This window comes from Neoarius graeffei, chromosome 4 (genome assembly GCF_027579695.1).
Source record: "Neoarius graeffei isolate fNeoGra1 chromosome 4, fNeoGra1.pri, whole genome shotgun sequence".
Lineage (NCBI taxonomy): Eukaryota > Metazoa > Chordata > Actinopteri > Siluriformes > Ariidae > Neoarius > Neoarius graeffei.
In genome coordinates this window covers 61,757,644-61,784,851 of record NC_083572.1, presented here as the reverse complement: position 1 = coordinate 61,784,851, position 27,208 = coordinate 61,757,644, and the positions used below count along the sequence as shown (strand labels likewise).

Sequence of the window (27,208 nt, the reverse complement as noted above, 5' to 3'; positions counted from 1 at the left end):
TTTAAGAAAATATTTGTCTCTTTTGAAGCAGGCTACTCTGTTCCACAGTAAAAAAACAAAAAACAAAACAGGACTTGAAACAGATGCAAGACACTTTTTTTTTGTAAACTAAGTGCCTCAGACAGTATCCTTTGCTCATCAAAAATATCCTCTCCAGAAAACACTCACCATATGATGAGGTTGTAAATGATTTCTCATCTCATTATCTCTAGCCGCTTTATCCTTCTACAGGGTTGCAGGCAAGCTGGAGCCTATCCCAGCTGACTACGGGCGAAAGGCGGGGTACACCCTGGACAAGTCGCCAGGTCATCACAGGGCTGGCACATAGACACAGACAACCATTCACACCTACGGTCAATTTAGAGTCACCAGTTAACCTAACCTGCATGTCTTTGGACTATGGGGGAAACCGGAGCACCCGGAGGAAACCCACACGGACACGGGGAGAACATGCAAACTCCGCACAGAAAGGCCCTCGCCAGCCACAGGGCTCGAACCCGGACCTTCTTGCTGTGAGGCGACAGCACTAACCACTACACCACCATGCCGCCCCTGTAAATGATTTTTTTAAAGAAAATATTTGTCTCTTTTGAAGCAGAATACTCTGTTGTTGCACAGTAATAAACATGACTTGAAACAGATGCAAGACACATTTACAGCAGAGCGTCACATGTGGTTGAAATGTGTTTGTCAAAAAGTGTCCTCTCCAGAAAACCACAAGGATCGTCACCACTTCAGTTATTATAGTTACCACCATGTACAAACATTGCTTCACGGTACTTGAAAATTTGTACTTAAAATTACATGCATTTCAACAGTTTTTCACTTTGTATATGTTATTCTTGTAGACTACAAGAAAGTGGGTCAGTTTTAGAAATGTACTATATGCCGTCTTCTTACCACAAATAACACGCCCAGTATATGACCTGTAGCTCTGAAATTCTGCGCAGTAAATTTCCATCTCAAAAGGTCACTTTTGGCAGCAGAGAAACACAAAAACCTGAGGTTTGATTTTTGGACTATTGTGGACCTGAAAAGTATACCCTGATTGTGAAACAGCCCGTATAAAATTTGGAGGAAAAAGAGTGAGGCTTTTAATCCAAAACACATTATCTCAGTTGTGAAGCATGAGAGTGGCAGCATCATGTTGTGGAGCTGTTTTGTTGGAAAAGGGACTGGTGCACTTCAGCAAATAGATCAGCCAGAAAGCTAAAACCTGGTCACAACTGGGTCATGATCCCAAGCATACTTCCTACGTTCGAACAGAATGGCTTAAAGACAGCAACGTGAAAGTACTGAAGTTAAGTTCCATCTCAAAAGGTCACTTTTGGCAGCAGAGAAACACAAAAACCTGAGGTTTGATTTTTGGAATATTGTGGACCTGAAAAGTATACCCTGATTGTGAAACAGCCCCTATATTTGACATGGAGCATGCAGAGGTCCATCATAGAGCAGTGGTCTTGCATACAGGAATACTGGGTTTAAATTATACATTCAGTTGTAAGAAAAGTGACTGAAACAGGTAGCACTGGCAACAACAGTCAAATCAACTCAAATGAACTCATCCTCTATTTTGAATGTACTGGTTTCCTCATCTACACAAAGTGTATGAGGAGGATTTGTAGTGGTGAAACCCCTCAGTGAAGCATCTTCAGAATTACATCACTTGTCCGGTGGCCTGGTCTTACTTAATGACTCAGTGTCTTACTAGACAGCTCTATCACTTAGCCTACACTTCCGAGTGACTCGGATGATTTAAAGCATCTCAGATTTATCCAGCCCTGTAGCATGTTTTAAAAAAAGATGAGTTTTTAATGGATGAAAATGACATTTCAGTGTGGAAATCAATATGTGCAATATGCCTTTCTAAATGTACCCTCCTTAACATGGACACGGTCTTCGGCCGGTATCCGGTTATTTAGCACAAAAGTCTTTTAGCACAAATCCAAAGTCTTTTAGCACAAGTTCTAAAGTCTCTTAGCACAACTCTATGTTCTTTAGCACAACTCTGGATTATGGTCACGATAATAAAAAAAAATACTCATCTTGATATAGGAAGGGGTTTATTATGATTGCTTAGGGACTGGAAGCTGGAATTTCTGCTGCTGTGCATGTTAAGGATCAGTTGTTGATCCCTGAAACGTGGACTGAAAATCCGATTCTTTGGTGTCTTTGGATATTTGTAGTTAAGCCATAACAAACCTTGAATTGTGGGCACCTTCATAGATAACTTCAGTCACTTCTGATCATATCACAAATTCAACAGACTGTCAATAATTATGCATTTGCCAAATTAATTAACCGGGGGACTATGTCTCTTGCCCTGCTTGACAACATGTGTTTTGCTGGCTAAGAGTGGAATCTACTCCTAAAAACTTACTCAAATTATATCGGAATCTTGGCAACTTTCTTTTTAAAAAAATTCCATCAAGCACCTTCAAACATGATCAGTAAGTATTCATAATAAAGATTAAGGGTTCTTGGATCTTGTGCTAAAGAACTTAGAGTTGTGCTAAGAGACATGTGCTAAAAGACTTGTGCTAAATAACTGTAAACCCTTTGGCCCTCTATATCATCCCAGACATATGGTTTCATCAAGGTTGAGTTTGGCTGTGTTCTGGCTGCCAGATTCAGATGAGTTCATTATTGCCATTCCACTGCGTTGTGTGGGCCAGATGAAAGTGGTAACCGTGGCCCAGAAGTGGGCCTTTACACATTTGTTTGGCTTGCAGGGATGTCCCACAAAAGCAGTTCTGTTGTTCTGTGACTGAACAGCTCTGATCTGATCTGGCCTTAATTGATGCTGTCATCGGTTGATCTTACAGGTTATGCTGCAAGTTTTCAAGGGAAATTTTCATGAAATTTGTTCCCAGTTTGTCTAGTTTTGTTTGTTTTGATTGGCCAGATTTTTAACTCTCAATGTAACAGTAGATTGTACTCACTGGAAATGGTTCAGCGCCTTCCTGGATGACGAAGCCTTCAATCACATGTGTGAGCACGTGGGGCTTCACGATGGCCTGAGGTGGTTTGTTTTCACCGTTAGCCAACTCACTTTCTCCTCGGGGGGGCATGGTGGCTGTGCTCGGGGTCTCCACTGCACCTACATGAAAATGCCAAAGTGTTTTTTTTTTTAAATCTCTATACCGGTTACTGCATCAGACACAAAACTACAGCAAATCATTCGTTAATCAGAATTACACTGCACATCCAATAACTTAATTACTACCACTTAATTCAGAGACTGAGTAAACAGCTGCATCACTTCGCCAACATTTCAGAATGACCAGGATGACATAACACTATTACAGACTTAGAGACAGCAAAAATCTGAAGCACATTGTCTCTAATTAAGATGAGCTATGGTTGGACAATAAGAACTGTACTGAATAAGTACTGGTTTATTGAATAAGTACTGGGTTATTTGTAACTATTTTAAAGTCTGTGATGTGTAAGCAACTACATTTTAAATGAGATTTTACCTCAAACCAGTTGTGAATTTGATTTAAGACAGTTATAAATAATGAAAGGATAGTACTGTCACACTGTTCTAGAAATAAACTTCCAACACCAAGCAACTAAACCGGTATGTAACAGCATGTAATGAGGCAAACTGCTCACCAAGGTAGACTAAAACCTGCTTAGCTTCAGCAGCACTGTCCAGTTCTGTGTGAAAGCGTGTAAGTGCTCTCATTTCATGAGTCGATGAAGAAAAAACTGCACACTGAATCTTCCAGTGCTGCTAATCGTGCAGCCTCTCCACTCTGTTCCCTGCCTCACTGAACAGAACTACACCCTGCCTCCTGTTTCATGAGAAACTCACCCTCCTGCTCTAGTTCACCACCCCTTCAACTCCCCCTAAGGAGTTGTCTCAACACACAAACACACTGGAAGAAGTCAGGGTTTTTTTTTTTTTATGTGTGGGAGGAATAGAAATGAATAATATATTTTTTTCCTACAGCTGTGGCTGCAACATTCTAAACCACTACTTCATTTTCTGAGGAAATAATCATATGGCTTGCTTGGCTTACATGCTGTGATGTTTATAGGATATTCAGAACTGAATGTCTCATCGCTGGCTGTAAGGTTAATCTGTAATCTATATTAAATATTTCATATCTGAAATGCTGCTTATAAGAAGATGACCTTAGTTTTGCATGTTCTGTTCTGTCATTACAAGCTGCATAAGGGTAATAAAGGGTTGTCAGATTTTCAGCTCTGAATGTAGTTCAGAGTTTACTGAAGTGTATTTAAAGGGCTTTATGAAAAAAGACATGGCAGTAGCAAAGGAGAAAACAATTTATGGCCTATGTAAGTCCATATACAGTATATATAACTGTATATAACTGACTTCTGATATGCTTCTGAAACGGTGATTGGGTTGCGCATGCGCATTCTGTGCTATGCACTTCCTGGTTCCCGAGTTGTTTGCGACGAGTCTTTTTTCCATGAGTGTTGGCGTTAATTACTAATTTTTTATTTTTTCTACAAATAATTTTCCAGTATCCACTTCATTTTTTTATTGTACTTTCGCTTTCCTTTTTGTACTTTCCATTTTCGCTTTCCTTTTTCCATTTTTTTCTCTCTCTTTTTTTGGAAGAACGCCGAGACCGGAAGCTTTCTTTTTTTTCTCCTCCTGTGTAAAGACCACAAGCAGAGGCCATCCACATCGGATCTGCTTTAATATCAACAGATCTTCGATTAAGGTACGTGAATCCTTTCATCATGGCACACTTTCAGCCTGTTCAGTGTGCTGAGTGCAGGATGTTTAGTCATTCTTCCTCCGTTGCTAGCGATAGCTTTATTTGTGATAAGTGCAGATTAGTTAGCTCTCTGATGGAGAAGATTATAGTGTTAGAAGCGCGTATCCAGGCTTTAGAGAAGGTCAGTGAGAATGAGAACAGTGTAGTTTCTGTAGGGGAAAGTCTGGATGCCCTAGGTGGAGTTAGTAATCCCCCAACTCCAGCATTAGAGCCCTTACAGCGGGGCGAATGGGTGACAACTTGACGGCATAAACGTAGAGCCAAAGCTACCGCTGAGGCTCGCCCATGGGAGCACCACTCCTCTCCACATCATGTGTTGAACAGGTTTGCTCTCCTTAGTGATGCACCCACTGAAAAACCTGAAAGAGCTCTGGTTATAGGGGACTCTATCATACAGCACGTGAAATTAGCTCAGCCTTTAGGGGCACCAGCAGCTTTAGTCAGGTGTATACCGGGAGCCAGGGTGCCGGACATAGCAGGTAATCTTAGGTTCTTAGGCAAGCACAGGTTCTCAAAGATAGTTATCCATGCAGGAGCTAATGATATATGCCTTCGTCAGTCTGAGGTTACTAAGAGTAACTTTGTAGAGGTGTTTAAATTAGTGAAGGCGATGTCCGATGCTGTAGTATGCTCTGGCCCCATCCCAGTGTGGTGTAGCAATGTAGCTTACAGCAGGTTATGGTCGCTGAACTGCTGGTTGTCCAGGTGGTGCTCTGAAAACAGTGTGGGCTTTATAGATAATTGGGCTAATTTTGAGGGCACTGCTGGCCTGTTAGGGCGGGACGGTATCCATCCCGCTCGGGAAGGTGCTGCTCTCATTTCCTGCAGCATAGGCCATAGCCTCAGAACAGGCCTAGTTAATTTCTGACAATCCACAGCCAAGGCCAGGGAGCAAACGAACAGGCTAAATCGACTGTCTGCTAGCTGCACAGAGTCGTCACTCAGGGTTCACGACATCGAGACTGTGTCTGTTCCCTGAGCTCAACAAAAAGGTAGAAATATTCAGAGAGTTTGTTCCAGTAACCTAATCAATATAAAATTAGATCAGACTGACTGTACAGCTGCTGCCAGCACCTTTGATCTAAAGCTGGGGCTATTAAATATTAGATCTCTTACATCTAAAGCGCTGATGGTTAATGAACTTATTACTGATCAGGAGTTTAATGTACTTTGTTTAACTGAAAGATGGATTAAGCCAAATGAATATATAGCATTAAATGAAGCGAGTCCTCCTGGATACAATTATATACACCAGCCTCGTCTAACTGGCAGAAGAGGTGGTGTCGCGGTTATTTATAATGATTATCTAGGTGTAACACAAAAACCTGGTGATAAATTTAATACATTTGAAGTTCTTCATACTCATATAATGTATGTATCCTCGAAAAATAGGTCTACCCAGTTAATTCTGTTACTTATTATTTACAGGCCCCTGGGGCCATATTCTGAGTTTCTTTCTGAATTTACAGATTTTATCTCAGATCTGGTTATTTCCTTAGACAAAGCTTTAGTTGTCAGAGATTTTAATATTCACTTCAATAACCCAGAAGACCCTTTGAAAACAGCGTTTGTGTCCATTTTAGATTCAGTAGGGATTAATCAGAATGTCATAGGACTGACCCATAATGGTGGTCACACCCTCGATCTAATACTAACATTCGGGTTAAACGTAGAAAATATAGTCACACTTCCACAGTCTGAAGTTATCTCAGATCATTATCTCATCTCATTCAAAATATGTCTGAGTAATAATATATGCACCTCATCACGCTACTGTATTAAACGTACATTCACGTCAACTACTGCACAGAGCTTTATAAATGATCTCCCAGAGTTATCAACTTTGATTGGGTCACTGTCAGCCCCTGCAGAACTTGATCAGGCAACTGAATGCTTCGAGTCAACGTTCCGCCATACTTTAGATAATGTAGCTCCTCTTAAAAGGAAAATGGTCAGAGACAAAAAATTAGCACCCTGGTATAATGATGACACTCGCACTTTAAAACAGACCACTCGAAAATTGGAATGTAAATGGCATCAAACAAAATTGGTAGTGTTCAAATTAGCGTGGAGGGAGAGCTTCATGAAGTATAGAAAAGCTTTTAGTGCTGCTACATCAACATATCTCTCCTCCCTAAGAGAAGATAACAAAAATAATCCTAGATTCCTATTTAATACTGTAGCAAAATTAACCAGGAATAAGTCCACTATAGACACATGCACACCTGCAGTATGTAGTAGCAACGACTTCATGAATTTTTTTCATGACAAAATTGAGAATATCCGACAAAAAATTCAAACTACTAATTTAAGGTCAGTCAGTGTAAGTGACCCTGTAGTTAACAATATAACTGTATCAGATCAGCAATTAGAATGTTTTACTCCCCTAAAAGAAACTGAATTAATTAAGCGGTTCAATTACCTGAAGTAATTGAACCGCTTCTAAAAATAATAAATTCTTCTCTTACGATTGGCTATGTACCCAAATCCTTTAAACTAGCAGTTATCAAACCCCTGATTAAAAAACCTGCCCTTGGGAGGCGTCGTGGCTCAGGTGGCTAAGGTGCCATACCATAAATCCAGGGACCTGGGTTTGATTCCGACCTGAGGTCATTTCACAATCTCTCTCCCACTCATTTCCTGTCTCTACACTGTCCTATCCAATGAAGATGAAAAAAGCCCCCCAAAAATATATCTTTAAAAAAAAAACCCTGGCCTTGATCCCTGTCAGCTGTCCAATTATCGGCCAATATCAAACCTCCCCTTTATCTCCAAGATCCTTGAAAAAGCTGTGGCACAGCAGTTATGCTCATATTTACATAGGAATAGCATCCATGAAATATATCAGTCAGGATTTAGACCTCATCATAGCACAGAGACAGCTCTGGTTAAAGTAGTAAATGACCTACTGTTGGCGTCTGATCAGGGCTGTGTCTCGCTGCTTGTATTGCTTGACCTTAGTGCAGCATTTGATACCATTGATCATTCCATTCTTCTGGATAGACTGGAAAATGTTGTGGGAGTTAAGGGAACAGCCCTCTCCTGACTCAAGTCTTATTTAACTGATCGCTATCAGTATGTTGATATAAATGGTGATTTTTCTAGACATACTGAAGTAAAGTTTGGTGTTCCACAAGGTTCTGTTTTGGGTCCACTGCTTTTTTCTTTATATATGTTACCTCTGGGTGATATTATTCATAAACATTGTATTAGTTTCCACTGTTATGCTGATGACACACAGTTGTATGTTTCTGCAAAACCTGATGAGAGACAACAGCTTAATAGAATTGAGGAATGTGTGAAGGACATTAGACACTGGATGCTTATTAATTTCCTTCTGCTTAACTCTCACAAGACTGAAGTACTTGTACTAGGACCACATACAGCTAGAAGTAAGTTTTCTGATTACACAGTGACTCTGGATGGCCTTTCTGTTTCTTCACGTGCAGCAGTAAAAGACCTCGGGGTGATTATTGACCCCAGTCTTTCATTCAAAACTCACATTGATAACATTACCCAGATAGCTTTCTTTCATCTCAGAAATATTGCTAAGATAAGAAATTTAATGTCACTACATGACGCAGAAAAAACTAGTTCATGCTTTTGTTACCTCCAGGTTGGATTATTGTAATGCCTTACTGTCCGGATGTTCCAATAAGTGCGTAAAAAATCTCCAGTTAGTTCAAAATGCAGCAGCAAGAGTCCTTACTAGAACTAGAAAATATGACCACATCACCCCTGTCTTATCCATACTGCACTGGCTCCCAATCAAATTTCGTATTGATTATAAAATACTACTATTGACCTTTAAAGCACTGAATGGTCTCGCACCACAGTACCTGAGTGAACTTCTGCTCCTCTATGACCCACCACGCCTACTTAGATCAAAAGGTGCAGGCTATCTGCTGGTACCTCGTATAGTGAAGGCTACATTCAAATTCTGTAAAGCTGCTTTGCGACCATGTTTATTGTTAAAAGCGCTATACAAATAAACTTGACTTGATATAACTGAATGGTTTGATGTAAATCTTATACTGTGCCCTTTGTAGTCACCACATCTCATCTCATCATCTCTAGCCGCTTTATCCTGTTCTACAGGGTCACAGGCAAGCTGGAGCCTATCCCAGCTGACTACAGGCAGAAGGCGGGGTACACCCTGGACAAGTCGCCAGGTCATCACAGGGCTGACACATAGACACAGACAACCATTCACACTCACATTCGCACCTACGGTCAATTTAGAGTCACCAGTTAACCTAACCTGCATGTCTTTGGACTGTGGGGGAAACCGGAGCACCCGGAGGAAACCCACACGGACACGGGGAGAACATGCAAACTCCACACAGAAAGGCCCTCGCCGGCCACGGGACTCGAACCCGGACCTTCTTGCTGTGAGGTGACAGTGCTAACCACTACACCACCGTGCCGCCCCTCACCACATCTCAACCCAACCAAATGCCTATAGAAGAGTTTGGACCAATATGTTTGACAGCGCTTTCTACCACCATCATCAAAACACAATCCTTTAGGAAAATGGTGTTATTTCCTCCCGTTCAGTACCGGAGAGTGTTGTAGTCAAGACCACCTAAACCAAGACCACACCATGACCGAGACCAGAGTGCACTGAGACCAAGACAAGAGCAAGATTTTGAGGGGTTGAGAATAAGTCAAGACTAAAACAAAGGCAGGTTGAGACCAAGCCAAGACCAGAACAAGACCAGGGTGTGTAAAGGGTGGCGGGGAGGAGTGACAGCTGTTAACAGTAACAAAAATTTAAAATTAGCAATGAGTCACATTATTAGTTGCATTTGAAGCAGGAAATTTTACATCCAATCACAGAAATTATATTAACTAGGGCTGTCAAACGATTAAAAAAATTAATCGCAATTAATCTCAGAATTTCATATAGTTAATCGCGATTAATCGCATTTTTTAAAATCTATGTAAATGAATAAGGCTTTTAAAGCGAAATGTTACAATTAAAATGGTGAACACATTTTATGCTAAAAATACTTGTTAAAAACTGCTGGGACAAGAGAAAATGGTAAGGCAGTTTATTCACTCACATACTAGGCAGTACTGAACATACAAAACACAAAATTGGATTTTGTGATGGATTAGGGAGCTGTAGTCTCAAATATAAAACATGTAGTCACATACTACTGTGTCTCAGTTCAGACATGTGTGACAAAAGAAAATTAAAATGAAATAAAACTTCAGTTGTGCTGGAATTGTATTCAGTCACAGCCTATAGGACTTCACAGTGCTGTGCAAACAAAAATAAATTGCAGTTGGACTTCAATAAAGACATTTAGTGTCATATCACAGTGCTACAGCATACTGAAATCTCACTTTGCAAAAGTATAAGTGCATACCAAAACCAACTCAATCACCATAGACATATAAACTTAGACGCCGCATTGAGCTGGTGGCCCTGTTGCTGGGATACATCAGAGTGTCCGCCATATTGGATGTGGCAAATCTTCCCCGTAAACCAATGCAAGTAAATGGACTGAACTTCATAAAGCCCCTTTCTACAATAATATTTAACTCGATGCCTTTTATTCACCCATTAAGACACACACATATATATTTGGGAAACAAACAGGCATCAAAACAACACGTATAACTTTTAATGTGATGGTTATAAACATACATGTCAACCTTTGGTCAATCAAACCTGTATAACCAACCTCCCAAATCCGTATTTCCCTTATAAAATCCGTATAAGATGCAAATTAAAATAATTTACCTAAAATTTGAATGATAATTAACAATGATGTATCCCAGTTACTTTTTATTCAATATTAATAACAATAAACCTTCAGAATGAATACAAAGCTCCAATGTTTGACAAAAACACAAAGTGTTATCAGCGTAGTTACGAAGGAAATACTTCGTTGTTTGGAGACAGGTTTCACCAAGCGGCTATTATGCGCGAGACTTCATATTAGCCACAAAGTCAGGAAAATCTGTTTGTAAAATTATGTTATAATGACCAAATACAATGAAAAGTATTTTTCCAGTCTCACCTGTGAAAGGTAATCCCATGTGATCTCGTTTGGACGGTAAACCTGTTGGTACAGTTAAACGCAGCACATGAATGAGGCATCTTTATTCTCGGCTACTGTCTAGACGCTATACCAGAGACGGTTGAAGAATCTCCACTTTGCCACATCCAATATGGCGGCGAGGATGACGTATGATTCTACGCAGAATGCGGCGTCTATGTTTATATGTCTATGCTCAATCACACTCTACTTTTGAAATGAAACTTCCCATTTAACAGACCTTTCTCCATCACTCACACGTACTCTTATTGAAGCAGCGCGCGACAAGCCTCAACAGGAACTACGGGTGACTCACAGGGCCAAATTAGAATTTGCGTTAACGGCACTATTTTTTTTAATCGCGATAAATTGAGATCGCGTTAACGCGTTATTATCGCATTAACTTCGACAGCCCTAATATTAACAAATAAATCAGACAATGCACAGGAAATATAGTGATATCTCTGCAATTGTGGTCTGAACCAGTCCTGAAATAAAATCCCGATTCCTCTATGTCTGAGACCAAGACAAGACCAAGTGAAAATGTAGTTAATTCCGAGATGAGACTGAAACCTTCAAAAAGAGGTCTTGAGACCGGTCTTGAGACCAAGACCAATCTCAAGTATGACAACACTAGTTTCTGAGACTTGTAGAATCTATCACAAGGTGCACGGAAGCTGTTCTGGCAGCTACCTGTGGCCCAACACCTTACTAAGATATTTAGTAAATCACTTAGTCACAATAAGACACCGTTGGATTACAGTACTACTGGTATCAGGAAAAAAGTAAGACTCTCCTGATTACATCAATCCTGATCCCTGAAAACACCCCTGCACATTTGTCTGTTCTCCCTTCTCCCATCCCATCTGATTCAAATCCTCAGCTATAGCCATGATACTCCATGGCCAACATTAAGAATCCCTGAAAAAGCGTATAACGCTGATGTTTCAGACCGTGATACCTTGAGTTTGTCCTGTGGCAGTCCCTGTGTCAGCTTTAGGTGGCTCTGGAGGATTGGTGTCCTGTGATGTGGCAGATGTGGGTACTTGGGCACCAAGAGGCTGGCAAATCTCTCTTATTACCAGAGATGTGGGCTTATCCTTACTGTCCTGAGCAAGTCTGGAGGCCTGAGACCAAATGAGATTTGAAGATGTGTGGGTTAGAGGCACAGAACAGGAGAAGCCTTTTACCTCATTGGTTTAAAACTCAGGCTGTATCCAAAACTTGCATGCCGTTCAGTATATTTATTTGAAAATAAGCTTTTGTAGTCATGTCGAAAAGCACAGTCAGGAATCTCAAGTGCACTCATAAACTTAATGTTCTGTAGTAACAATGGATATATTATGTATCTAGTGGGTACACAATACCCACAATGCACTTTGCAGAATCTGTAGTCAATAATGTGTGGTTTTGGACATATCTCAAGTGGACCAACAATGTATTTACTATATGACTGATTTTCCATATAATTATTTTAATAAATTGCAAAATTGTATGGTTAAATCAGAAATTGTGTTCATTCCTAGTGTAACTTTAATGCATTAACGTGAGGATTAGTGGTTAGGGTGCCATTTTGGACAGAGCATTAGTCAACAGTGGCTTGTATGCCCAGTCAGTGAGAGTGGTGTTGGTAGCATACCTGGCTTTGTGCAGGCTGGATCTGCAGGTTGATGGCTGTAAGCTGGACAGGCTGTGCTTTAGACTGGCTCAGGCCTGAGTGCTGGCTCACTGTGGAATGGAAGATAGTAGCTTGTTGGCTCGGAGAGGATCCCTGGCTGAGGGCTGGCGGTTTAGGAAGGACGGGGACAGGTCCTCCAGCTGAGGAGCTCTGGAGGCCAAATGAGGCAGTCTGTGGGTGTGGCTGGATTGAGGCAGTCTGTAGTAATTGTGTCTGCATTCGAGGAGTGGGTGGAGCTTGGGGTTGAATGACAAACTGTTGTGGTTGCTGCTTGATCAGGGCTTGGGGTTGAATCTGGGCATATGCTAGAGAGATCATGCACATGTAAATGTATCTCTTTTCACTGCAACTCTGTATTAGTTAAGAATGCACATGTGACAAATAAAGCTTTGAAATCTTGAATGAAAATGGCAAATTAAATAGTCTTAGATTGGCTCAATTCCTTACTGCAATCTTTAATTGATTTATGTAATTCTGGTTCATTTAACAACCAGAGAAAGAAAGAAAAAAACACCCTACTCACTTCTACAAAGCAAACATTTTGGTATAAATATCTCATCTCATCTCATTATCTCTAGCCGCTTTATCCTTCTACAGGGTCGCAGGCAAGCTGGAGCCTATCCCAGCTGACTACGGGCGAAAGGCGGGGTACACCCTGGACAGGACGCCAGGTCATCACAGGGCTGACACATAGACAACCATTCACACTCACTTTAGAGTCACCAGTTAACCTAACCTGCATGTCTTTGGACTGTGGGGGAAACCGGAGCACCTGGAGGAAACCCACGCGGACACGGGGAGAACATGCAGAAAGGCCCTCGCCGGCCCCGGGGCTCGAACCCAGGACCTTCTTGCTGTGAGGCGACAGCGCTAACCACTACACCACCGTGCCACCCCTGGTATAAATATTTTAAATATAATTTTTTTGCACGTGTTTGTGTCTGTATTAATGCACTTACTAACCACCATAACTCACCATACTTTATTAGCCGAGTAAAGATTTCTGGGCAACCAAAACATGGGAATGAGCAAGCACATCAGTGGCGTCATTGTTCAGTGGGTGAGCTAATGGATTTATGATTTCCACCCTTGAAAGTCTCGATGAATTGAACCATCCATTTTTTAGTCTCCTGTCTGACGTTTTTAAGTTAATAATGAAATAATAACATGATCATACGTATACAAAGTGCTGTTATGTTTTATTGAAAGCAGTTGATCTGCTTCTGCTTTGGAGTGTACTGTATCCAAGAAAAATGCAATGCAACCCAGAACTGTTGGTGCTTTTAATAGCCGTGTGGTGGAAATTGTGTTTAACTACAGGGTCAATTCAGCTCAACTTCAGACTCCTTCAGCACACACTGTGCTGCAAGGAATCATTATGAGACATTGTAGTGTTGACAGACTGGATAGTTTTGTGTGTGTGTGTGTTTTGTCGGGAGCAGAGGTGCCCTTCATCTACTACTGAATGCTGAATACAAGCAGCAGAGCTATGGCTCTCACTGAGCCTCCCTTTATAACAAATAGAATGAAAATGTGAGAAGGAATGTAATTTCTCTCTCCTCTGGATGGCGTGGGATAGAGGATTCAGATGACTCAATCCAGATGACCATCCCCTCCCACTTCTTTCTCTCTCTCTCCCACACTCTCTTTCGATTTCCTCATCACACTCTTTCGCCCTCTCTCTCTTTTCTCTTACCGAAATAAGGCTGATGAGTTAATCCTTCCAGATTGCTGAACCCGGCCCTGGAAAACCCCAGACTTTCCGGACACTTTTTTTTTTTGCCAATGCCATGACATATGCATACATTTTATATAACGAGCAATTTTACGCTAATGACCAGTGACTTACTGGACTTCATACCTTTACTCCATTCAAATCTTGACAGTTAAATGAAAAACAGCAATTTCTTTAAATTACATTGAAGTAAATTCTTTAGTACTACTCTGTGCAGTCAAGTGTGCAAGCTCATAAGGTAATGGGAGATTACGTTCTGTCTCAGTGCACATCCAAGCATACAGATAAACCGACATTCCCTTGATACAGATTTCCTCTGTAGACATTTCTGCTATAGCAACTATGCCTGTTTCCGACATTCAGGGTGTGTCTGATACCTCACCTCGACAGAGACTGCAATCATTCTACAGTACAATAAATGATATGGCTAGCCTACCTTACTCTAGCAAGCAGATGTAATCAATCATGTAATTCACTGAGCTTCTAGTAAACATTTTATGGACTTGAAGTGAAAAGTCATCAAAAGGAAATGAATCAGTGATGCTATGATACGAAAATCCTGAAGATGAGTGGGGTAAGAGGATACTCAAAGTACATGCCAGACATTGGCCTGTGTTCAAAAAAACAGAGTCAGACAAATAGCAGCAGTGAGTAATATTTCTTCAGGTTCCCCAGTTTGAGCTTGAGCTCAGGTTACTGTCGACGCTGAGTTTTGCATATTATTCCTGTATTCATGTGGGTTATCTCCAGGTTCTCTGATTTCCTTGCACCTCCTAAAAACATGCTGGTACATGAAATGACTATTTGAAATTGCCCCTAGGTGTGTGTGTGTGGTGCGGTGCCCTTACAATGGATTGGCCTCCCATCCAGGGTGTATTCCTGCCTTGCGTCCAAGGTTCCCCGGATAAGGTCTGGAACCACCACATAGTTCTGTAGGACTTGATTCAGATCTTGGACTTAAGTCCAGTCTCGAGATGTTTTCTGTATTGACTTGGACTTGGGCATTGGTCTCACTAAATATGATCTCAGTCTTGACTGAGCAGTTGTAAAAATAATGTTTGCGTTGTCTTTTCTTTGCTTATGCACATAGTTTGACAAGATGCAATTCTTTTTTTGAGAAAACAAAGCATTATCATTGGCACAGTACCAACTAGTTGAAGTCAAGACTTGGCCTTATGAAGGATTTGATACTTTTCAGTTTCGATCTTGACTTGGTCTTGCTTCTATTTGGACTTGACGCCCTTAATACTCTTGTGGGCCTTTTCCACTACCCTTTTTCAGCTCACTTCAGCTCACTTCAGCCCAACACGGCTCGCGTTTCGACTATCTCAGAGCAGCACGACTGAGCTCACTTCAGCCTTACTCAGCACCCAAAACTCGCACGGTTTTGGAGTGGGGCTGAAGTGAGCCCAACCGAGCCGAGTGGGGCTAGGGGCGTGAGGAGACACTCCCCTGTGCACTAATTGGTGAGGAGGAGTGTCCTCACATGCCCACACACACCCCGCGAGCACGCTGGGATCTGTAAACACCGTAAACCCGGAAGAAGGAGAATTATGACAAAGAAGAAGAAGAAGAAGAAGATCAGAAAACTAGAAGATGGAAGACCAACCCAAGCGAGGAAAGGCCAGCCAGTGGTCCATCGTGGAGACACAGACGTTTCTCTGTGTTGTGGCTGAGGAGCATATTCAGAAAAATCTCGATGGTGCTACGCGTAATGAGACCACAGTGTGACCTGACCACAGTGACCTGACCACAGGGTTATGAGGCCCCTTAAGAACAACCCCTGTAATGAGCCCAGGGGACAAAATACAAAGTGTTTGTGTAGAATATGTTTTAAGATCATTGCATGTATGTTTGAATTGAGATAGTATGTGATAATGTGCATGTTACACATGCATTTCATAAGTGCCGGAAAATGGCAGCTTTGACTGCCAACATAAATATACATACGACTCCATGTCCTCCATGTTTATTGTTTACTATCCGGGTCGTGAGACTACCGCTTAAAAGGTCACTGATGTCACTGTTTGCGCTGCCTAACGACATCACGTGACGTCCACCCACTTTCGCTAACTCCACCCAATGTGTCCATCCACTTCCAGCCAGCACGGTTCAGCGCGGTTGTAGTCGAAATGCAACCCCAACAGCCCCACTCAGCTCGACTCAGCCCAACTCAGCACCGCACGGCTCAGCCCAACTCAGCCGCGTTGGTAGTGGAAAAGCCCCAGTGGCTATTCTGGATCGTGGGCTTATCTTGGATAGTGGTAGTCTTGACTACAGCCCTACCACCATGACCCTGACCAGAATAAAGCAGTGGAGTTGAATGAATGATTAAGAAGCCAAGAATCCTTTATTATTTGTCACACGTACACTCAAGCACAGACTTGAGTACACAGTGAAATTTAACCTCTGCATTTCACCCATCTGAAGCAGTGAACACACACATGCACACACAAGTGAGCAATAAGCACACACACATACCCAGAGCAGTGAGCAGCTATGCTACAGTGCCCAGGGAGCAGTTGGGGGTTAGGTGCTGTGGCAGCGGGGGCGTGGTCAAGCATCGGTCTGTGAATGGAGGGCAGAGTCAGGGAAGGTAAGTGGTAGTATCACTGCACCTGATGTGAATTAACCTGTGTTTGTGTGTCTCATCCAGTGACCGCGCCCCATAAAAGAAGAGAGAGAGAGAGCAGAGAAAGGGAGCTCTCTCCCGACCTGAATGCATGTGTGTGTGTGTGTGTGTGTGTGTGTGTGTGTGTGTGTGTGTGTGTGTGTGTGTGTGTGAGAGAGTAAGCTGGAAAGCTATATGTATATACAAAATAAAAAGTTCGTGAGAACTCAGTTCTGGCCTGCCGTGCTTCTGTGCTCCACCCACCTGCTCTAATTTTACAGTGGTGCTGAAACCCAGGCCAGAGCGCAGAAGGAGACAGCCCCATGGAGTCCTCCCCCTTCAATGACCTGGTCCATGCCCTCGCCACGGCCCAACAGAGCCAGCACCAGGCGCTGATCACCCTCCGGAAGAAGCAGGAACAACGGTTCGAAGCCCTGGTGCTGGCGCAGCAGGAAGATCGCCAGGCGTTCTGGCACCTGCTCGCATCTGCGGGGTCCCCGATCACCACCGCTGCGGACCCTCCCCACCTCACTCTAATGAAGATGGGTCCGCATGATGACCCCGAAGCCTTCCTCGCTCTCTTTAAGCAGGCAGCAGAGGCGTGGGGTTGGCCGGTCGAACAGCGTGCGGCGCGCCTCCTCCCCCTGCTAATGGGCGAGGCGCAGCTGGCCGTGCTGTAGCTCCCCGCTGACAGCCGGCTGGTCTACGCGGATCTCTGCAGGGCCGTCCTCCAACGTGTTGGTCACACTACGGAACAGCAATGGCAGTGCTTCTGTGCGCTGCGCCTGGAGGAGGTCGGCCAGCCGTTCGCGTTTGGCTAGCAACTCCAGGACGCCTGCCGGTGGTGGCTGAGGGCCGACAACCACGATGCCAAGGGAATCATTGACCTGGTGGCGCTGGAACAATTCGTCACCTGACTTCCGGAAGGAACAGCGGAGTGGGTCCAGTGCCATCGCCCGGCGTCGCTGGATTAGGCAATCGAGCTGGCGGAGGACCATATGGTGGCCGTCCCGACGGCAGGACAGCATGTCTCCTCTTCTTCCCTCTCTTCTCTCTCTCCCTCTCCCTCTGCTCCCCGTCCTCGTCCCATTCCCCCACCGTGGAGGCAGGGGCCGGCTCCACCCCAGCCGGCCCGCTGGACCCACGGTGTCCTCCCATTTCCTACTTCCTTGTCTATGTCTTCTCCCCCTCAGGTGAGTGGTGTCTGGAACACCGGTGCAGAGAGAGAGCCTGGGCCGGTATGCTGGCGCTGCGGGGAACCGGGGCACCTCCAGCATCAGTGCTCGACAATGGAGGTGGGCGCGGTGGTCTGGATCCCCGACGTGCCAGGGACCGCCCTCGATTAGGCCGGAGCGTATCGCATACTGGTGAGTATCCAAGGGGCTAGGTATCAGGCTTTGGTGGACTCCGGTTGTAATCAGACCTCAATCCACCAAAGCCTGGTGCAAGACGAGGCAGTGGGGAGAGCACAATTGGTGAAGGTGTTGTGTGTGCATGGGGATGTTCACAACTACCCTTTAGTGTCAGTCCACATTCTATTTTGAGGGGAAAAATTTAGAGTAAAGGCGTCAGTTAATCCTCGCCTTACCCACTTGATAATTCTGGGGACTGATTGGCTGGGATTTGGGAAATTAATGGCGCATCTAGTAAAGAGTGGGGCCTGCCATAGTTTAGCGAGGGGAGGTCCCGGAGTGGCATTGGCGGGAGCGGCTGTCACAGAGCCGTCTACGTCATCACCGTGTCAGAGTGAGGAGCAGCCTGCTCCTCCTCCCTCTCTCGGGGATTCCCTTGTGGATTTCCTGTTAGAGCAGTCACGAGACGAGACTCTGCGGCATGCGTTTGACCAAGTGAGAGTAATCGATGGTCAAACTCTCCAGCCGAACGCCACACCGTCCTTCCCCTATTTCTCCATTTTTAAAGATAGATTATACCGAGTGACGCAGGACACTCAGACTAAGGAACCAATAACCCAGCTTTTAATCCCAAAGAGCCGCTGGGAATTCATATTCCAGGAGGCTCACTTTAATCCCATGGCCGGACACTTGGGGCAGGATAAGACACTAGCCCAAATAATGGCCAGGTTCTACTGGCCAGGGATTCGCGGCGATGTCCGTAGGTGGTGTACGGCATGTCGCGAATGCCAGTAAATCCCGCAGCCATTCCAAAAGCGCCTTTGCGCCCTCTTCCATTAATCACGACCCCGTTCGAAAGAATTGGGATGGATCTCATCAGGCCATTAGATCGGTCAGCATGAGGGTATCACTTTATTTTATTTCTGGTGGACTGTGTAACGCGATATCCGGAAGCAGTGCCTCTTCGCAATATCTCAGCATGTAGTATCGCAGAAGCATTCTTCCGTGTCATCTCCTGCGTCAGAATCCCCAAAGAGATTCTGACTGATCAAGGCACTACGTTCATGTCATGCACACTGCACGAATTGTATGGGTTACTGGGAATTAAGCCTATCCGCACCAGCGTTTATCACCCACAAACGGATGGCTTAGTTGAACGGTTTAATCGGACCCTCAAAAATATAATTAGAAAATTTGTAAGCGAAGACGCACATAACTGGGATAAATGGCTCGAGCCCCTGTTATTCGCAGTGCAAGAGGTCCCGCAAGCCTCCACAGGGTTCTCCCCGTTCGAATGATTATACGGGCGTAAGCCGCGTGGCATTTTGGATGTGTTACGTCAAAATTGGGAGGAGGGACCTTCAACTAGTAAAAACGAAATTCAATACGTTCTCGACCTGCGCGCCAAACTACACACACACACACACACACACACACACACACACACACGCATTCAGGTCAGGAGAGAGCTCCCTTTCTCTGCTCTCTCTCTCCTTTTATGGGGCGCGGTCACTGGAGGAGACACACAAACACAGGTTAATTCACATCAGGTGCAGTGATACTACCACTTACCTTCCCTTACTCCGCCCTCCATTCACAGACCGACGCTTGACCACGCCCCCGCTGCCACAGGTGCTTTGCTCAAGGGCACTTCAGCCCAACCTCAGGCCATGGCTACCCCATGTTAACCTAACCGCATGTCTTTGGACTGTGAGGGAAACCAGAGCACCTGGAGGAAACCCACGCAGACACCGGGACAACATGCAAACTCCACACAGAAAGGCCCCCATTGGCTGCTGGGCTCGAACCCAGAACCTTCTTGCTGTGAAGTGACCGTGCTAACCACTCTATTATTCATTTTCCAACACTGTCTGTGTAACACCATGGAATACAAACCAAGCAAGTAGTTCTGGGAGAGCATTGTACAAGCCAGGTTTTAGATGAGGTGCTTCTGTATGTTGTGAACAATGCTTGAGCAGCTATGTAGCAGACCTGTAGGGCCCCTGGCCATTCATCCCAACTAATTAGCAAAAGTGTTTTATAAAAGCTGGTCACATTCAATTTAAAACCTCATACTTCATAATTTACTTGGAAAATCTTGGCTTCTTTCACTCATTTTTGCATTTTTCCACCTTGGTTGATCATAAAAAGTTTTTGTGATATTTTCCCTACACATTTTAAAAAGTTCACACAAAAATAGTGTTTGGAAAGCTCCTAACTGAGTTGTGCACACACAAAACACACAGAAACTTGATTTACTCATGAAGTACTAATTGAAACAGTTAATGACGATTATACTCTTAGCATCACAAGGTGCTATCTCTCATTCATTCTAAACCCAGACAGAACCTAATAATACTAAGGTCACAAAACATTTGTAGGTGTGCTTTTAAGACCAGAGATGGCCCCGTCTACCATTTAACGGAATCTGCAAGCTTTAACATGTCATCAACAGCAAAGCCAGTATTATAAAGCAGTCAGAATCTTTGACAGTTTTAGCACAGGCATCAGTTAGTAATTCAGAATCAGATAGCACAGGCAAGTGAGCATGATCAGGTTTGTGAAGTGTTTGTCAGGTTTATACAGAGGTTTGAGTGGCATATAAAGGGGCACACACTAGGGATATTTAACGGTTATTCCATGAAATTGAGTCATACATGAGCTGACAGCCGACAAGGCGTTGTAGTGCCGAGTTGGCTATCAGCCATGCACGATGAGATTGAGTGGAATAATTGTTTTATTATATCTACATTCACTGGATTTTGAGAAACTGAGCATTTTTATTTTTGGCAAATCTGATAAATAAAAACTTTATATAAAACGTCTGACAAAATCATTTCGGCTTAGGCAGACTCCTTAAAAACCTATCGATGGCTGTATGAATTCACTATAGTGTTGTTTTTTTGTTGAAAGTGCCATCTTACTGTTGTGCTGAGGTATAGAATAGCTTTAGACATTTATTTAATTCTTCCTTGGACATTTCAGTTGTGTAATTTTCAAACTTCTTTGAGCTTTTGAACCAGTCTAAAAAAAAAAATCAACAAATTTTAATGCTTAAAGATGAAGAATGTAAACAAACCAGCAAAATGACAGGAGCAATTTGTGAAAAATGCTTTAATAATAATTCTTCCATCCATCATCTGTAGCCGCTTATCCTGTTCTACAGGGTCACAGGCAAGCTGGAGCCTATCCCAGCTGACTATGGGTGAGAGGCAGGGTACACCCTGGACAAGTCACCAGATCATCGCAGGGCTGACACATAGACACAAATAACCATTCACATCTACAGTCAATTTAGAGCCACCAATTAGCCTAACCTGCTTTGGACTGTGGGGGAAACCAGAGCACCCGGAGGAAACCCATGCAGACATGAGGAGAACATGCAAACTCCACACAGAAAGGCCCTCATTGGCCACTGGGTTTGAACCCAGAACCTTCTTGCTGTGAGGCGACAGTGCTAACCACTACACCACCGTGTCGCCCTAACAAGTCACCAGGTCATTGCAGGGCTGACACATAAAGACAAATAATTCTTGAACAATACAAAAAAAAGATATGTTCTTACCATCAAATACTTTCATTCCGTATTTTGTTGAATTTTTGTATTTTTTGGGGTTTTGTTTCCGAGTAGAGTTTGTATTTCATCCTCAGTTGGTTCAGCAACACGCTCCGCCATTTTGTTTTTCTCTACTTGCGGTATATGAACTGATAACCTAGTAGTAGAGTAGCCAATCAGAGTGCACGATTGCTCATATCCAGTGAGTGTAGATAGAACTAGATAGAACTCGACGCCAACGGCGGCGATGGGGATGCATCCACCTGGTAGACCACACGACTTATTAAGTTGTGATTTGGGGATGGACATTTGACCTCACAGTAATCTTGACCTGGTGAAATTACTTGTATCAGCCTTGGAGATATTGTGTTCACAAGGTTTTCGGATAGACATTTGACCTCATAGTGACCTTGCCCTTAGACCTTTTGATCTCAAAATCTAAGCAGTTCATGTTTATCCCAAAGCGCACAAATGATGAAAGTTTGGTGAAATTCCTTTCATTAGCCTTTGAGATATCGCGTTCACAAGGTTTCGGGACGGGCGCACGCACAGACGGACAGAAGGTTTCGGGACGGACGCACGCACGGATGCATGCACGGACAGACGGACAACCCGAAAACATAATGCCTCCTGCACCTTACGGTGGCAGAGGCATAATAAAAACATTTATACTCAACGACTGGGTTCTACAACAGGACTGAGAACAAATACAGACATCACTTCACGAGAGCTGTACAGCTGTTAACCACGTTATGCTGATTTATAATCAGCCAGAACTAGATCTTCTGTTGTGTTTTCATATTTTGCTTTTTTATTTCAAAGCTCAATGCCACATGTGCTGAGCCCAGTAAAAAGATCAGAAAAACCACTTGTTTATCCTGTTGGTCATATTTTTCGTAGTTTTTCTCACATAGCTGGTTCTTACTTGGTGCGATAAGGGGCTGAGAAGATGTCACACTGCGGCTCATATTCACTGCCTTGGCCTCAGTCTCTCCAGTCTCTGGTTTTTTTCCTCCATCTGTAGTGACCACGGGGAGCCCACTCTTCCCTGTGATGGTCCCTGAGTTGGAGGCACTCTGGCTAGGGGTCTTGATAAGTGGAGTGGGCTGGATGGAGACAGGAGTCTGCTTAAGGCTCAGGGCCTGCAGACCAGTGGACTGAGAGGAGGACGTCGCCCCCTGATGACTGCGAAGGGCAAGATTCTGGACCTGGGAGGCACATTTGAAGAATGATTTATTTTAACTGCAGGACCACAGATCGTCACTGGGAACCTGATATAGTTTTAATAATTATGTAGCAAATTAGCTTTAAAATTTTTTTTTATAGTAAACAACAGTACACACCTGCCAGTAAGGTACTGTAATATCTTACACAGTATGAAATAACCAATAATCCAGCACATTTGCTCATTTGGTTGATGCTTGGAAAAAATTTACTTCCAATTGATCCGGGAAACCAATGAGCTCAAGATTAAGGACCAAATCACGATAGTTTGGTGGTGGTAGGATTTGAATACATGACCTTCTGTTCTGTAAGCCTTAACCACTGAGTCACCACAACTAGCTGGCACTCATTTAATGTGAGTCCACTCAGTGATGGTAGTTGTTTCCTATAAAGATTGCAGTACTTTACTGGCAACCCTGCTGCCAGTAAATGACTCTGAAATTTACAGGTTTTTTTTTACACTGTATGAAATTACACTGCAGCACTGTTCATTTCTGAGATCTGAATCACCAACAAGTGTTGATTAATTATCCTCAACAGCAGCTCTAAAAGTAGTTCTAGCTACAAGGTTAATAATTATGGGTTTCTTCCAGTACAGGTAGTCGTCGACTTATGACTGCGTTTGGTTACGACTGACCGGTCGTAAACCGATCTGGTCGTAAGTCGGCCTATGTTAAATGAACGTAAGTATCTTGTGATGTGTAATGATATTGTAATCATCTTAAAGTCTTATTTTATCAACATTTTCTTATTTCATTACCTTGGCTCATTATTTGGTTTAAGTCAAACACTGCATACTACACTGCGTACAGTACAATTCGTTTAATATGTGCAAAACAAAAAATACGAAATACAGGTGTGAAAAATAGAAAACATTTTAGCTTGAAACATACCAAAATACAAATGTAAAACATAGCAAAATACAAAACTTAGTGACCGCTGGCATCACTGGTGCTTGGCTGTGGGTCGTCTACGTCATCATCAGCTGTTGCAGCGCTTGGGCTGGCGGGAGCATTTGTTCGTTTCATAAACATGGTAAGTCTCATCTGAATCATACCTGTCAACCCTCCCGTTTTTCCCGGGAAATCCCTTATTTTGACTTATTTCCCGCTGTCTTCCCGTTTTTTTATTTTCCCGAAAATATCCCGTATTTTCACATTATATAAAAGTCCTGTATTTTCACAATATAAAAAAGTCGGTAGGTCCAGAATTCATGACGCGCCTCTGACGGGAGTTTACAGCAGGAAGTCAGGCCATGAATTCACGTCCCCGCCCTCTCAGGCATCAGTAATTACAGAACTCCGTCTGGAGGCGAGGCTGAGCAAGTGATTAGGTCCAGTGTTGCCAGATTGGGTGGTTTCCCGCCCAAGTTGGGTGGTTTCAAGTGCATTTTGGCGGGTTTTGAACATATTTTGGGCTGGAAAACGTCAGCAGTATCTGGCAACACTGATTAGATCTGAGGTGAAGATGGCGATGCTAATAGCTAAGAAAAACATTAGCCTCTCTTTCTTTGGTGATTTCAACAAGTGCGTGGCTGGAATGTTCCCAGACTCTTCCATCGCAAAGAAATTTTCCATGGGGAAAACAAAAGCCTCCCAAATAATCAAAGGTAAGCTACACATGTTTACATTAAGTATGTCCTGGCTAAGACCTCATAAATAGCCTAGTGTAAACTAATTGGTGTATTAACTGTTTTATCCACTCATTGTCTATTTTATTTTCTATCTGAAACTTACCCATTTTAAATCACTCTTGGTTTAATATCTATCTATCTATCTATCTATCTATCTATCTATCTATCTATCTATCTATCTATCTATCTATCTATCGTTCCGAGGCCATGACTATGGTAAAACCATAATAAATTGCAATGGAATTGAATTTATTGACTGGTTATATAATGACCTTTCTTATTTTAACATAAGATACGTATTTTAGCCCTTAATTTGGGAAATAACTGGTACCACTGAAAGCAAATAAAAATAAATGTATAGTTTATTCACAAATGCACTCTATAAACCATAAGCATATTGAGTTTGGGTCTTGGCTATCACCAACATGCACCAGAGTACAGGAAATCACAAATACTAGATAGAAAATTGCCCCCCATTCAACTACACACCCACTTTTGGTGAAGGGTATGACTTTCCGAAATTTTCCCTTATTTGAGTTAAAAATCTGGGAAATATCCCTTTTTTTCAAACCTCAAAGTTGACAGGTATGATCTGAATTGTTTGTTTCTTTTTCTCCTCATAAATTTCACGATATGGACAAAGCGCGTCATGTACCATCTGTTCAATCCTTGCAAATCGTTTTATGTTTTAGAACTAAATCTGTACCGGGATACTGCTCACACTGAGCAGCGTGCGTGGCGAGAGGCTGGATGCTGGGCGATGCCGAGAGCTGGGGCGGAAACTGTCGTATGCTCAGCTAGCTCAGCTGGGAAACACTCGCCAGTCGTAGCCAGACGGTCATAAAGTCGATCGGTCGTAAGTTGCATAGGCCGTAAGTCGACGACTACCTGTACATGATTGTCTCTATAGTAACAACTTAGTAACAGCATCTTGTAGGCGGACACGCCATATAAACAGATTGAAAAGTGACAGGAGATGTGGAGATGTGACTTAAAGATTTCAGACATGGGAAAATCTTTATTGACAGAGGACTTTGCAGTTTCTTGGTAACACGATAATCTGCATTTTTTGTTATATCAACTTCAGGAGAGAGAAAAGGTCTGACTGGCGAGAGAACATCTGTTTACAGCTGTGACAATGTAAGTTTGAGCAGGAACGATCCTGTTTCATGGACATTTTGCAACATTAAACATAATAATAACCGGATAAAATCATACAGTGTGTTATTTGTAACAGATAAACAATTGTAATAATTGGCAAATTGCTGTGGCATAATAAAACACTTCAGGACATGCTGTTATAGGAAAATAATCAACTGCAGGGTGGTAACAGTAATTCAGCATCCCCTTGGGCTGCATCATAACACCCTGGTGTTCACTATTTTCCGATAACAACATGCCCTATCTTGTTTTATTCCTTACTCACAGTACATGACTGTGTGAATTTATATGACACTGAAAGTACAATACAATGAGTATTTGTTTCTGGAAAGTATGACAGGTGTGTGTGTGTGTGTGTGTGTGTGTGTGTATACCTGTGCAGATGCAGACTGTGTGTTGTTAGTTGCACTTGTGTCAGATTGGAGAGCAGTCACAGTAGCTGTTGGAGCGAGGATGAGCTGGGGGGAGAGAGGAACAGCTCGGCCAAGACTTCGAGCTACATGCACCAGATTACTTTGCTGAGCCTGGGAACACACACACACACACACACAAAAAAAAAAAAAACACTTCAGTAATTGGTATAAGTAATGTAAGAATGTAAAGCATTACCTGGTCTGAGTGAAATAAGAATTGCATTGGATTCATGACAAAGTATTTTAATTATTTTTTTTAAATAATTAAAATCTATAATTATTATCAGTATACACAACAAATAATGTGGCTTTCATCAGATCCTTTTTCATCAGTTTTATATACAGTATATATCTCACACACACACACACACACACACGAGTGTTTTACTGGGAAATACACCACTTGTATTTTCCATATGTGCTATATCCGGGACATGGAGAACCAAAGCTGTGACATAAATCTCTTTATTTTTTTTGCGGTCCGGTTTCCATCAAATCCTGCGCTCTGATTGGCTGGCGAGTGGGTCCGTATCCTACGATACGGACTCCAGTTACAGACCCCGGTTACGGACCTCTGGCGACTCGCTCGTTCACAACAACAACAAACATAGTAGGTTTTTTTGTCAACATTTATCTTTTTTTAAAATAAGATTTATTTATAAGATTATCAAAAATCTTATAAATTTTTGCCAGCATTTCTCAGGAGACTAGCATTAATTTTACAGCATGGATAGCGATAACGACAGTGTTCACAGTGAAAGCGAGTTTTACTACCCTGAGGAAGAAGAAATAAAATAAAACATTTCGGGAGAAAGCTAAAAACCTCTAACTGTTGTTAACGCTGAGCAAAAACATGGCTGAATCCTGAATGACTCCTATTTGTATAAATAGGGGACTACATAGGCAGCAAAATGTAGTTTTTTTCCTGCCGTGGAAGTGCACTTGTATACCGAGGAGGAAGCAATTTGTATTACAGCCGTGAATGAGGATTCAAAATGGCGGCTCGCCTCGGCTTTCCCTTTTGGGCGCTCTCAT

The 27,208-nt window shown here is 42.9% G+C and overlaps 1 protein-coding gene and 1 long non-coding RNA gene across 3 annotated transcripts in view; one reads left to right on the top strand and one right to left on the bottom strand.

Moving 5' to 3' along the window:
* phc2b (polyhomeotic homolog 2b (Drosophila)) overlaps window positions 1-27,208 on the bottom strand; it is a 76,582-nt gene that overhangs the window by 14,431 nt on the left and 34,943 nt on the right. For both annotated transcript variants that reach the window (XM_060919448.1, XM_060919449.1), the window contains exons 6-10: window positions 26,135-26,284; window positions 22,668-22,950; window positions 12,450-12,793; window positions 11,772-11,937; window positions 2,943-3,100 (exon numbers count right to left, since the gene is read on the bottom strand). In XM_060919448.1, coding sequence (XP_060775431.1) covers window positions 2,943-3,100; window positions 11,772-11,937; window positions 12,450-12,793; window positions 22,668-22,950; window positions 26,135-26,284 — 1,101 coding nt within the window. The remainder of the gene's footprint in view (window positions 1-2,942; window positions 3,101-11,771; window positions 11,938-12,449; window positions 12,794-22,667; window positions 22,951-26,134; window positions 26,285-27,208) is intronic.
* LOC132885122 (uncharacterized) lies at window positions 4,615-26,873 on the top strand. Its single transcript, XR_009654553.1, has 3 exons — window positions 4,615-4,703; window positions 25,687-25,739; window positions 26,143-26,873. It is a non-coding gene; the product is annotated as an uncharacterized LOC132885122 (long non-coding RNA).